The sequence below is a fragment of the Rhinoraja longicauda genome, chromosome 7 (assembly GCF_053455715.1).
Source record: "Rhinoraja longicauda isolate Sanriku21f chromosome 7, sRhiLon1.1, whole genome shotgun sequence".
NCBI lineage: Eukaryota > Metazoa > Chordata > Chondrichthyes > Rajiformes > Arhynchobatidae > Rhinoraja > Rhinoraja longicauda.
The window spans coordinates 50,947,212-50,961,301 of NC_135959.1; the positions used below are offsets into that span (position 1 = coordinate 50,947,212).

The following is a 14,090-nucleotide window of genomic DNA, read 5'->3' on the forward strand; positions in this document are numbered from 1 at the left end:
ATACCATTGATTTACTCCTACAGCAGTTATAAAAAAAATATTTGCCTAGAGAATTAATAGTTCTAATCTTGTAGGGTCATTTTAAATCTGAACTACTTGTTAAATAATTGTCAGGAGCAGGTACAATTGACGTGTAATAAAATCTGAAGACACAAGGATTAAGAACTGCAGATGCTGGAAACTTGTGCTAAACATAAAGCATCAATAATGTCACCCCTCCCTTGCACTTGTATATGCCGGCTGTCTTCCCTCCTGATGCATGGTCTCGATCCCTTTGCCTCCACAGATGCTGCTTGGGCTGGTGAGTTCTTCCAGATGTTTACATATTCCCTTAATCCAATGTGTTTTCCTGCCTATCTTTGGAAGAATATTATCTGAATGTGGCGGGGGTGGCCTCGAGTTTCATCCAGTGACATTATTATAATAAGTGTGATGTAGAACACCAGAGTGGTCCATAACTGGACTTCCATGTACTGTGGGAGAGCTGAGACACTTAGATGTGACACATAAAAATATGTTGCACCAAGACAGACAAACCTATTCTGCCATCTTGTGGACATAAAGATTCATAAATATTTATAGCGCAGTGGCTTTGTGTCAGTCTGAAGTTTACATTCATCTGTTTGCACTGTGCAGTTCAGATTATATATTTTATATATTGTATCATTATATGTGATCTGGGAAATGGAGGATGTCCACAGTAATCAGTTGGCATGGGTTGATAGTCCACAGAGTGGATTTGCCAAGGTTTATTCTGCACTCTTATAATCTGATGCAATAACTTCTTAACAATGCAAATGGTCAGATAACCAACATATAACTTAACATTGGGTGGCACAGTGGTACAGCAGTAGAGTTGTGGCCTTACAGCCCCAGAGTCCCGGATTGGATCTTGACTATGGGTCGTTGTCTTTATGGAGTTTGTAAGTTCTCCCTGTGACTGCGTGGGCTTTCTCCGGGTGCTCTGGTTTCCTCCCACACTTCAAAGATGTGCAGGTCTGTAGGTTAATTGGCTTCTGTAAGTTGTAACTTGTCCCTAGTGTATGGGATGGTGCTAGTGTATGGGGTGATCGCTGGTCAGCACGGATTTGGTGGGCCGATCGGCCTGTTTTCACGCTGTGTCTCTAAAGTAAAGTAAAAGGTGGATTTCTGAGCCACTATATTTGTTAACTTACTTGGTTTCAGTGTTTTGTTTTATGTTCATGTGCCTGTCTAAATACCTCTTAAATGTTGCTCTTGTATCTACTCCCACCATTTCCCCTGCACCCCTTTGCACTATAGTTAACATTGAAGTAGCTACCAGAGAGCATTGCAGTTTTAATTGCAATTTCCCGTTATTAACAAAGTGATCCAACCAATTGGACTATCACAAAAAGGCTGGAGTAACTCAGCGGGTCAGGCAGCATCTCAGGAGAGAAGGAATGGGTGACGTTTCAGGTCGAGACCCTTCTTCAGACTGAAGACATTTCAGGTCGAGACCCTTCTTCAGATTGCAACTAATTGGACTGCTCATCAACCAGAGTCAAGCAACTATATAAAAATGTACTGTTTCATCTGCAGAAATCAATAGTTAACACGATATTTGCAATATTGGGTGCAGTTTTGGTCCCAATGTTACAGGAAGGACATGGAGGCTTTGGAGAGGAGAAAAGATGTTCACCAATATGTTAGACACAAAAAGCTGGAGTTTTCCTTCACCAATATGTTGCCTGGATGAGAAAGTATTAGCTATAAGGTATCATAGAAAGATACAGCACAGCAAACCCTTTGGCCCACTAAGTCCTTGCTATGATCAAGCAGCTATTTTTACTCTAATTTTTCCGTAAACCATTTTTAAGAGGTCAGTGTGGCGGATCAGGCCACTCCTTGGGTCAGCCCCCTCGTTACGTGACGGACAGGCGTAAGGGGTTAAAAGCCAGACCAGGGGGAGGCGTGGCTCATCCCTAGGGGAACTACGCTGTGGGCTGGAGCTCGCGGCCTAATAAAAGAATCTTACTAAAAACTGCCTGGCGTCTTGCCTTTTCTCTGGCCTCCGCCAGGTCACTACATTGGTGACCTCGACGGACATCACACGTCGTGATGTCGAACGCTGATGTGCAACCCGGTCCTGCCGACCTCGATGCCGTCTCCCTCAAACTCCCGACCCTGTGGACCGAAGAGCCTGAGGTCTGGTTTCAGCAGGCAGAGGCACAGTTTGCTGTGCGAGGGGTAACCGGCGACTTGACGAAGTACTTTTATGTCGTCGGCGCCCTGGACCAGGCGACAGCACGGCGAATAAAGCCTTACCTTAATGACCCCCCCGCGGATGACAAATATAAGGGCCTTAAAGAACTCCTTATCAGGAGGTTCGGCCTCAGCGACGCCGAGAGGGCAACTCGAGTTATGAGCCAGGGGGGGCTCGGGGACCGACGGCCGTCGGCCCTCCTGGAGGACATGCTCGCCCTTATGGGCAACCACCCGCCCTGTTTCTTATTCAAGCAGGCCTACCTGCGGCAGCTCCCCGTCGACCTCCGTTCTCAGCTCGCTGAGGACCCCTTCACCGACACGCAGTGGCTGGGCGAGCGCGCTGATCAAATATGGATGTCCCGTCGGGAGGACCTGGCAGCGCTGGCCGTCTTTTCCGCGGCGTCGGAAGGCCAACAGCAAGCTGGGGCCGCCGTCGACCCCGTTTCGGGGCGACCCCCGCGGCGAAATCCGGCCGCCATCGGGCACCCCGGTGCCGGCACGTCCTTCTCACACGGCCCGCCGACAGTTCAGCCAGACGCCACCAGAGGTCGCTGGTGGTCGGCCCAATCAGCACCACCTCCAATACCGCTGGAGACCACCGGAGGTCGCTGGTGGGCATCCCAGTCTGCACCACCCCCGGACACCAGCAAAGGGGGCTGGTGTTATTATCACCGGCGTTGGGGACCGAACGCCAAGCAATGTCGCCTACCCTGTGCCTTTCCGGGAAACGCGAGGGCCGGCCGTCAGTGATCCCTTCGGCGGCCGGCCAGATCCATCGCGTGTTCGCTCGGGATCGCCGCACCGGGGGTCGGTTCCTCGTCGACACTGGAGCAGAGGTGAGCGTCCTACCTCCTTCCACCGCCGATATCCATACGGGCAAACGCGGCCCCCTCCTCACTGCGGCGAACGGTAGCCCCATCAACACTTACGGGGTCTGCCAGCTCGCCCTTAACTTCGGCGACAGCTGGTTCACGTGGCGGTTCATCATTGCCGATGTTTCCCAGCCGCTGCTGGGCGCCGACTTCCTGCGGGCGCATTCCATGCTCGTGGATGTCAGGCGGCAGCGCCTGGTGCACTCCAGCACGCTGAGGCCGGTCTCCCCCAACGTCGAACACCTGTCGTCCGTGGATGCGACGTACGCGCGCATCCTGGCGGACTTCCCGGACATTGTGGAAACCCACTTCTCCTCCTCCGCTCCCAAGCACGGGGTGCAACATCACATCCCCACCACCGGGCCACCCGTGCACGCCCGAGCGCGGCGTCTCGCTCCAGACAAGCTCCGTCTAGCTCGAGAGGAGTTTCGTCAGATGGAGTCAATGGGCATCGTGCGCCCCTCCGATAGCCCGTGGGCGTCACCACTCCACTTGGTCCCCAAGGCGGACGGGGGTTGGCGACCGTGCGGGGACTATCGGCGCTTAAATGACGCGACCGTTCCCGACAGGTACCCGGTTCCGCACATCCAGGACTTTAATGCCCACCTGGCCGGAGCATCCGTGTTCTCCAAGGTGGACCTTGTACGCGGATATAATCAAATCCCGGTCCACCCCGATGACATCCCCAAGACTGCCATCATCACCCCGTTCGGCCTATTCGAGTTCCTACGGATGCCGTTCGGGTTGAAGAACGCCGCACAGGCCTTCCAACGGCTTATGGACTGTGTGTGCCGTGGCCTAGAATTCGTCTTTGTGTACTTGGACGACGTACTCGTGGCCAGCCGCTCGAGGCAGGAGCACTGTACCCACCTCCGCCAGCTGTGTAAACGCCTCAGCGAGTACGGTTTGTCAATTAATCCTTCCAAGTGCTGTTTTGGGGTGACGGCCATCGATTTCCTCGGCCATCGGGTGACCCCACAAGGGGTGGTACCTCTTCCGGACAGGGTCGAAGCTGTCCGCCGTTTCCCCCGACCGACCACTGTCAAGGGCCTGCAGGAATTCGCCGGGATGGTCTCGTTCTATCACCGCTTCCTGCCGTCGGTAGCCCGAACTATGCGCCCACTCTTCCACCTCATGGCTGGTCGCCGCAAGGAGGTCGAGTGGGACGACGAAGCAGGAGCGGCCTTTGAGCAGGCTAAGGAGGCCCTGGCCAGGGCCACGATGCTCGTCCATCCTAAGGAGGATGCCCCAACCGCCCTGACCGTGGACGCTTCTGAGGTGGCGGTCGGTGCGGTGCTAGAGCAGCACATCGACGGGTGTTGGCGGCCACTCGCCTTCTTTAGCAGGCACCTCAGCGGGGCCCAACGGCATTACAGCGCGTTCGACCGGGAGCTCCTCGCCCTCTACCTCGCGGTACGCCACTTTCGGTACTTCCTAGAGGGGAGACCCTTCACCGCGTTCACAGACCACAAGCCACTCACCTTTGCATTCGCCAAGGTTTCGGATCCGTGGTCTGCGCGGCAACAGAGACAATTGGCTTATGTGTCGGAATACACCACCTCAATTCGGTTCGTGGAGGGAAAAAACAACAGGGTGGCCGATGCCCTGTCTAGACCCGCGATCCACGCCGTCCTACAAATGGCCGGGGGGATCGACTATTCCGCCCTAGCAGCCGCACAGCTGGGGGACGAGGAGATGGCCGCCTATCGTACAGCCGTGTCCGGCCTGCAGCTGGAGGACATTGTCTGTGGCCCCGGGGATACAACACTGTTGTGCGACACCTCCACTGGCCTGCCGCGGCCCATCGTCCCTGTCGTCTGGCGTCGCAGGGTATTCGAGGTGCTCCACGGGCTGTCTCACCCCTCCATTCGGGCGACGGTGGCCCTTGTATCGTCCCGTTTCATGTGGCATGGGCTGCGTAAGCAGGTCGCACACTGGGCACGCACCTGCATCCCGTGCCAAACTTCAAAAATCCAGCGACACGTGCGTGCGCCTCTGCAAGAGTTTCGTGTCCCTCGGCAGCGCTTCGACCACATTCATGTGGACATCGTGGGGCCGCTGCCGCCGTCCCGGGGCATGACCCACCTCTTCACTGTGGTAGATCGCTTCACGCGGTGGCCGGAGGCCATTCCGCTGGCAGACACCTCGACGGCCACCTGCGCGCGGGCCTTGGCGGCGCACTGGATCGCCCGGTTCGGGGTGCCACTGGACATTACATCCGACCGGGGGCCACAGTTCACTTCGGAACTGTGGTCGGCCATGGCAAGACTCTTGGGTGTCAGCCTACACCACACTACGGCGTACCATCCACAGTCGAACGGGTTGGTGGAACGCTTTCACCGCCAGCTGAAGGCTGCCCTGAAGGCTCGGCTCACGGGCCCAGACTGGGTGGACGCCCTGCCGTGGGTTTTGCTGGGGATCCGCACCGCACCCAAGGAGGACTTGGCCTCCTCCTCCGCCGAGTTGGTGTACGGGGCCCCCTTGACGGTTCCCGGGGAGTTCATCCCACCAGCGCAGGGTCGAGTGGAGCAGCCTTCTGACGCCCTGCAACGTCTTCGGCAGACGGTGGGCAGGCTGGCACCTGTGCCCACGTCACGTCATGGGACCTTCCAGCCACACGTCCCTGCCGCTCTGGAGGACTGCCAGTTTGTGTTCCTGCGCAGGGACGCACACCGATCACTTCTCCAGCGGCCGTACGAGGGCCCCTTCCAGGTCCTGCAACACGGCTCGGCCACATTCGTTCTGGACATGGGGGGTCGCAGAGAGACTGTTTCGGTCGCACGGCTGAAGCCGGCACACGTGGACATTGATCGGCCGGTGCCGGTTGTGCAGCCCCGCCCGCGCGGTCGCCCCCCGTCCAAGCTACCCCCTCCAGTGTCTGCTACGACCCCTCCACCTGTCGGTCAGTCGCCGGTCCCTGCGCCGGTCATGGTGCGCACCCGGGCTGGTCGCCTCGTGCGCCCTCCTGTCCGTTTTGTACCTCCGGTTCTTGGGGGGGGTCCTGTGGCGGATCAGGCCACTCCTTGGGTCAGCCCCCTCGTTACGTGACGGACAGGCGTAAGGGGTTAAAAGCCAGACCAGGGGGAGGCGTGGCTCATCCCTAGGGGAACTACGCTGTGGGCTGGAGCTCGCGGCCTAATAAAAGAATCTTGCCTTTTCTCCGGCCTCCGCCAGGCCAGTATTAGTCTTGACGCCTCAACAGGGTTGAGACCAATACCCTTGCAAATAGGTTTGCTGATGCTGGTGGGGACTAAGAGGTTGAACAAACTCGGGTTATTTTCTCTGGAGGATCAGAGGGAGGAATTAATAGAAGATGGGGCGGCACGGTAGCGCAGCGGTAGAGTTGCTGCTTTACAGCGAATGCAGCGCCGGAGACTCAGGTTCGATCCTGACTACGGGTGCTGCACTGTAAGGAGTTTGTACGTTCTCCCCGTGACCTGCGTGGGTTTTCTCCGAGATCTTCGGTTTCCTCCCACACTCCAAAGACGTACAGGTATGTAGGTTAATTGGCTGGGTAAATGTAAATGTACATGGAAGTGTAGGGAATGCAGGGATATGAATCATGTGCAGGCAGATGAGATCAGTTTAACGGCATCATGTTCGGCACACAGTTTGTGGGCCAAAGGGTCCGTTCCTGTGCTGTACTGTTCAATGCTCTGTACAAAACTCCTATGTAATGACACTACGGAAAAATTAAATGCATATTGATTTTTTTCTCTCTGGAGACATTGTCAGATAAATGGTGCAGGACAATTCAGTCCTAGACAATAGATAATGGGTGCAGGAGGAGGCCATTCGGCCCTTCGAGCTAGCACCACCATTCAATGTGATCACGGCTGATCATTCTCAATCAGTACCTCGTTCCTGCCTTCTCCCCGTACCCCCTGACTCCGCTATCCTTAAGAGCTCTATCTTGCTCTCTCTTGAAAGCATTCAGAGAATTGGCCTCCACTGCCTTCTGAGGCAGAGAATTCCACAGATTTACAACTCTCTGACTGAAAAAGTGTTTCTTCATCTCTGTTCTAAATGGCCTACCCCTTATTCTTAAACTGTGGCCCCTGGTTCTGGACTCCCCCAACATTAGGAACATGTTTACTGCCTCTAATGTGTCCAACCCCTTAATAATCTTATATGTTTCGATAAGATCCCCTCTCATCCTTCTAAATTCCAATGTATACAAGCCTCGTCGCTCCAGTCTTTCAACATATGACAGTCCCGCCATTCCGGGAATTAACCTAGTAAACCTACACTACACGCCCTCAATAGCAAGAATATCCTTCCTCAAATTTGGAGACCAAAACTGCACACAGTACTCCAGGTGCAGTCTCACTAGGGCCCTGTACAACTGCAGAAGGACCTCTTTGCTCCTATACTCAACTCCTCTTGTTATGAAGGCCAATATTCCATTGGCTTTCTTCACTGCCTGCTGTACCTGCATGCTTCCTTTCAGTGACTGAAGCAAAGTAGGACACCCAGATCTCGTTGTATGTCCCCTTTTCCTAACTTGACACCATTCAGATAATAATCTGCCTTCCTATTCTTACCACCAAAGTGGATAACCACACACTAATCCACATTAAACTGCATCTGCCATGCATCCGCCCACTCACACAGCCTGTCCAAGTCACCCTCTCCTAGTTACATCCTCAACAAATTCCAGAAGATTAGTCAAGCATGATTTCCCCTTTGTAAATCCATGCTGACTCAGAACGATCCTATTACTGCTATCCAAATGCTCTGCAATTTCGTCTTTTATAATTGACTCCAGCATCTTCCCCACCACTGATGTCAGACTAACTGGTCTATAATTTCCCGTTTTCTCTCTCCCTCCTTTCTTAAAAAGTGGGATAACATTAGCTACCCTCCAATCCACAGGAACTGTTCCTGAATCTATAGAACATTGGAAAATGATCACCAATGCGTCCACGATTTCTAGAGCCACCTCCTTAAGTACCCTGGGATGCAGACCATCAGGCCCTGGGGATTTATCAGCCTTCAGTCCCATCAGTCTACCCAACACCATTTCCTGCCTAATGTGAATGTTCTTCAGTTCCTCCGACACCCTAGGATCTCTGGCCACTAGAACATCTGGGAGATTGTTTGTATCTTCCTTAGTGAAAACAGATCCAAAGTACCTGTTCAACTCGTCTGCCATTTCCTTGTTCCCCGTAATAAATTCCCCTGCTTCTGTCTTCAAGGGACCCACATTTGCCTTAACTATTTTTTTCCTCTTCACATAGCTAAAGAACCTTTTACTATCCTCCTTTATATTATTGGCCAGCTTACCTTCGTACCTCATCTTTTCTCCCCGCATTGCCTTTTTAGTTATCTTCTGTTGCTCTTTAAAAGAGTCCCAATCCTCTAGCTTCCTGCTCTTCTTTGCTATGTTATACTTATTCTCTTTTATTTTTATGCTGTGCTTGACTTCCCTTGTCAGCCACGGGTGCCTCTTACTTCCCTTAGAATCTTTCCTCCTTTTTGGGATGAATTGATCCTGCAACTTCTGCATTATTCCCAAGATTAATGCCAATTTTAGCTCTTGATTCAACTCGCACCCTATGTTGAGGCTACTGTTTGGGGGCCTGTAGATAACTCCCACTAGGGTCTTTTTACCCTTGCAATTTCTCATTTCTATCCATACTGATTCTACATCTCCTGATTCTACGTCACCCCTTGCAAGGGAGTGAATATCATTCCTTACCAACAGAGCATCCCCACCCCCTCTGCCCACCTGTCTGTCTTTTCGATAGGTCGTATACCCCTGAATTTTCAGTTCCCAGCCCTGGTCCTCTTGTAGCCATGTTTCTGTCATTCCCACAACGTCATACTTGCCAATGTCTAACTGAGCCTCAAGCTCAGGGCCGTCTTAACGCATGGGCCTGATGGGCACTTGCCCGGGGCCCCACGAGCATAGGGGCCCCATTTTATCGACCATTTACATTTTTATTCCTGTGAGTAGTTGTCGTAGGGGCCCCAGTACACTGCTTTGCCCGGGGCCCATAATGCTGTAAAGACGGCCCTGCTCAAGCTCATCCACTTTATTTTTTATACTTCGCGCATTTAAATACAACACTTTAATTCGGTATTCACCTCCCCTCTCACACCGGTCACCATTGGCCCTGACCTTACTCTCTTATCCCATGTAGAACTTTCCTTAAACTTTCTGTTAAATTCCTGATTAAATGCAAAGATCGTTATTCTTTTTGTTTTCCAGATTCTCATGATGCGGTTCTAAGATTTAATGCAGCCCCTACACATGGTTACGAGAATGATGTTGGAAGCAAAACCACCATCCGTGTTATTAACTCTCAGGTGAGTGATCACTTGCCTTTATGTATCTTTGCTTCAGTTATTTTTACTTCTCACTATAAAATATTCTTCATACCATTGGGGCATCAACCCTAGAAAGACTTTAAAGCTTCTTTATTCATTATTAAACGTAGACACAAACTGCTGGAGTAACTCAGCGGGTCAGACTGAAGAAGGGTCTCGCCCCGAAATGTCACCCAATCCTTCTCTCCTGAAATGCTGCCTGACCCGCTGAGTTACTCCAGCATTTTGTGTCTATCTTCGATTTAAACCAGCATTTGCAGTTATTTTCCTATATATTCATTATTAAACTCGTTATGTAGTTTACCACAAGTATACAATGTGGGGCAACACTCTTTTGGCATCTCCCTGGTGTCTCTTCCCCCCGCCCCCCAACTCCCAAATCCCGCAACTATAATAATGAAACATACTTATCTTGAGGTTGAAAATGGAATATAGCAAGTCTACTAATTCAGTCAAAGGCAGACCAGCAAATGGTTATATTGTTGATGTTTATCACTTCATAATGTTTTTATTTTTATATAAAAGTTTCAACCTTCATGATACATGATTTGACAAATTCTACACGGACGATTTATTCAAACACAATCAATGGGAAATTAATGATCTCGTGATAGAGGAAAGATCATTGGTTCGTTTGACTTTTGACATTATATTTTGACCATTATATTTTTCTCTGGTGTGATCCCTGGGTGGGACTGGAATCACATGAGCCAGTTATAGGAGGAAAGTACAGATCCACCACTGATTTTTTTTTTCAGGCATCTAATGATCCAGCACCTCCTTTAATCCGTGCAAAATTATGGGAAGCGCACTTAAAACCTCCCCCGGAAGTCCCGGCAAAAATGTGGCACCTAGGCCTGATGAGGTGGCCAATCTTGACCTCATCAGGACTTTCGTGGACGAACCCCCGATTGGCGGGTTGAATTTGCCCTCTGCAGCTGTGGCTCTGGAACTCCGGCCCGGACAGAGCCCGCCAATTCATTCCCATAGCTGAATTGCGAGGCCGACTATGTGGGCCAGCATCTCGGCCCCCTGGCAGCCTTAGCGAACTGTTCCGGTAGTGTTCAACTCCCCTCATGACCATGACCAAAATGGATAATCCAGCAAGGCTCTGGAACCAAGGGTGTCGGAAAATCAGTGGTGGGCCTGTACTTGCAATTAATTATGTCTCTGTAACAATCAAAGCCACTGAAGAAGTAACTTTCAATTTGTTTCTCATCTCCATTTTGTTTCTTAATGTTATCATCTGTTAACAAAACATATCACATGTATCTTGGGGTGCGTCCATAGCTCCCTGAGGTGGCAACACAAGTGAGTAGCGTGGGAAAGAAGTCGAGGCAGTTAGTATGAATGTCAGGAAGTCATGGTGCAGCTGTATAAAATTTTGAATATTCAAATATTTAAAATGGTATCTTTGTGTCCTGATTTCCAGATACTTGTGAACCCAGAGCACCAATTTAACAATAGTACCCTGTTCAAGAATATTGTTCTGGTAGCCTGGGATCCTGCTCCTTACTCTGTAAACTTGCTAAAGGTAAGAGGAACAGAAGGAAAATTTTATGCTGGGTATTTAATCACTGCGACAATAAATGCTGATGGGTATTTAGGAAGTGAAGTAAAAGATGCAGATGTTAACATGTGTCCATAAATTGTTATATGAGCAGAATTGGGCCATTCGGCCCAGCAAGTCTACTCCGCCATCAACCATGGCTGATCTATCTTTCCCTCTCAAACCCATTCTCCTGCCTTTTCCCCATAACCCCTGATACCTGTACTAATCAACAATCTTTCAGTCTCTGCCGTAAAAATATCCATTGACTTGGCCATAGCCTTCTGTGGCAATGAATTCTACAGATTCATCACCCTCTGCCAAATAAATTCCTCTTCATCTCCTTTGTAAACGTACGGCCTTTTATTCTGAGCTATGGCCTCTGGTCCTCGATTCTCCCACTAGTGATCCAAAGACGAACAGGTATGTAGGTTAATTGGCTGGGTAAATGTAAAAATTGTCCCTAGTGGGTGTAGGATAGTGTTAATGTGCGGGGATCGCTGGGCGGCACGGACTTGGTGGGCCGAAAAGGCCTGTTTCCGGCTGTATATATATGATATGATATGATATGATATGATAGTTGAAACATCCTCTCCAAATCCAGTCTATCCATGCCTTTCACTATCAGGTAAGTTTCAATGAGGTGTTTCCCCCCCATCCCATCCCATCCCATTCTTCTAAACACCAATGAATACAGGCTCAGTGCCATTAAACACTTATCATATGTTAACCCAATCATTCCTGGGATCATGTGTTTAGCACTACTGACACAGTGTCACCTCATGTAGAAACAAGGAATTGCAGAAGCTGGTTAATACACAAAAGGACACAAAGTGTTCGAGTAACCCATTCTCCATTTCTGAAGCTGTTTTCAGATGTTCACCTCCCTTCTTTTCACTCCCCACCCTCCCCCAATTTCTGTTTTTCAGTTGTACATAAAAGAACTGACCAAGCATCTTGAAGAACAACAGGGCCTTTACATTCTAAATCTACATTTATCCTTGATTTATTTGTGTAGATCACAAAGGGGCAAATTAACCACCCTGTCCCCTTTAGTTATATTTGCCTACAGTTTAAAATAATTTATCAACTTGTGGAAAGTGCTTTGAGAATGTATAAATCCAAGGTTTATTAATTTGCAGAATAGGGATGAGTTTCTAAGAAACCAGATGATAAATGGCATCGTTGTGAGATGCAGACTAGACATCAGCTCATTTCTAGATATTAATAATTCTCTTTAGTATTATCTATGATTGTGGAAAGCAACATTGCAACAATGAAATGGTATCATCATCATAGAAACATAGAAAATAGGTGCAGTGGTAGGCCATTCGGCCCTTCAAGCCAGCACCGCCATGGCAATATGATCATGGTTGATCATCTAAAATCAGTACCCCATTCCTGCTTTTTCCCCATATCCCTTGATTCCTTTAGCTCTAAGCCCAAAATCTAACTCTTTTGAAACCATCCAGTGAATTGGCCACCATTGCCTTCTGTGGCAGAGAATTCCACAGATTCTCAACTCTCTGGGTGAAAATTTTTTTTCATCTCAGTACTAAATGGCCTACCCCTTATTCTTAAACTGTGACCCCTGGTTCTGGACTCCGCCAAAATCGGGAATTTTTTTGCTGCATCTAGCCTGTCTAATCCTTTAAGAATTTTATATATTTCTATAAGATTCCCTCTCATTCTTCTAGATTCCAGTGAATACAAGCCCAGTCGACACATTCTTTCATCATATGTCAGTCCCGCCATCCCAGACATTAACGTGGTGAACCTATGCTGCACTCCCTCAATAACAATAATGTCCTTCCTCAAATTAGGAGACCAAAACTGCACACGGTACTCCAGGTGCGGTCTCACCAGGGCCCTGCAGTTGGACCTCTTTGCTCCTAAACTCAAATCCTCTCGCAATGAAGGCCAACATGCCATTAGCTTTCTTCACTGCCTGCTTTACCTGCATGCTTACTTTCAGTGACTGATGTACAAGCACACACAGGTCTCGTTGCACCTCCCCTGACACCATTCAGATAATAATCTGCCTTCCTGTTCTTCCCACCAAAGTGGATAACCTCACATTTATCCACATTATACTGCATCTGCCCACTCACCCAACCTATCCAAGTCACCCTGCAGCCTCGTAGCATCCTCTTCGCAGCTCACACTGCCACCCAGCTTTGTGTCAACTGCAAACTAATCCTACATGAATTTCACCCAGCAACACCTTTAAGTAGTAAAACCTTGTTTGGGGAATATAGCTGTGCACAAGATGTTAGTAAAAGGACCTCATAGTGGCACAGCGGTAGAGTTGTTGCCTTACAGCACCAGAGATCTGGTTCGATCCTGACTATAGGTGCTGTCTGTACGGAGTTTGTACGTTCTCCTGTGACCGTGTGGGTTTTCCCAGGGTGCTCCGTTAGGCGGCGCCTGGGCTTGCCGACCTACACCGCCCCCTGGGCCTACACCGTCCCCTGGGCCTACACCGTCCCCCGGGCCTAATATGGGACAAGGGCTGTCCCGTACAGGACAAACCAATTTAGCCCAATATACGGGATGTCTCGGCTAATATGGGACAGTTGGCAACCCTAGTGGAGGTTGCCGTGGAAATGTAATTTTATACATTAATCTTAGATTATTATTATTCTCTGCTGATTTACTCAGTTAATAGGCTATTTCCCTCCTTTCTATATTCATTCTCCTGAAATGTTTTTTTGCTCTGTTTCCTGTGTTATTTCAGAGAATTTTCTATCATTGTTGCTCAAATAGTTTTCTTGTTCATTAGTACTCCCTTGCTCCCAATATTCTTCTTTTTCCCTCCTTGCTATTTAACTCTGGAAACGTTGTAAGATCCATTGGGCACAACAAACACAAGGTTTGTCCCAGGAGAAATATGTTTAGTAGAGCAAATATTCAAACTGTGGTTGGTGAGGATGGGGTTGCTGAGAAATCCATCTGTGTGGCAGATGTTGTCTCTTCACCCTTCCATGGCCCTCGTGCATGGAATTGCATTTTGACTTCAGTGATATATTTACAATTCTCAAATGAAAAGCCAGAAAACCAAAACTCCTGCTTCAGAATAAAATTGAAACACATCAAGACTTTATTCCTAT

The 14,090-nt window shown here is 49.5% G+C and overlaps 1 protein-coding gene across 6 annotated transcripts in view; it reads left to right on the forward strand.

The window, feature by feature from the left end:
- The window catches only part of LOC144595273 (beta-galactoside alpha-2,6-sialyltransferase 2-like), a 66,576-nt gene that overhangs the window by 32,344 nt on the left and 20,142 nt on the right, over positions 1–14,090 (forward strand). For 5 of the 6 annotated variants that reach the window (XM_078402562.1, XM_078402564.1, XM_078402568.1 and 2 more), the window contains 2 exons: positions 9,313–9,410; positions 10,864–10,965. In XM_078402562.1, coding sequence (XP_078258688.1) covers positions 9,313–9,410; positions 10,864–10,965 — 200 coding nt within the window. The remainder of the gene's footprint in view (positions 1–9,312; positions 9,411–10,863; positions 10,966–14,090) is intronic. The other variant, XM_078402567.1, reaches the window with a different exon arrangement.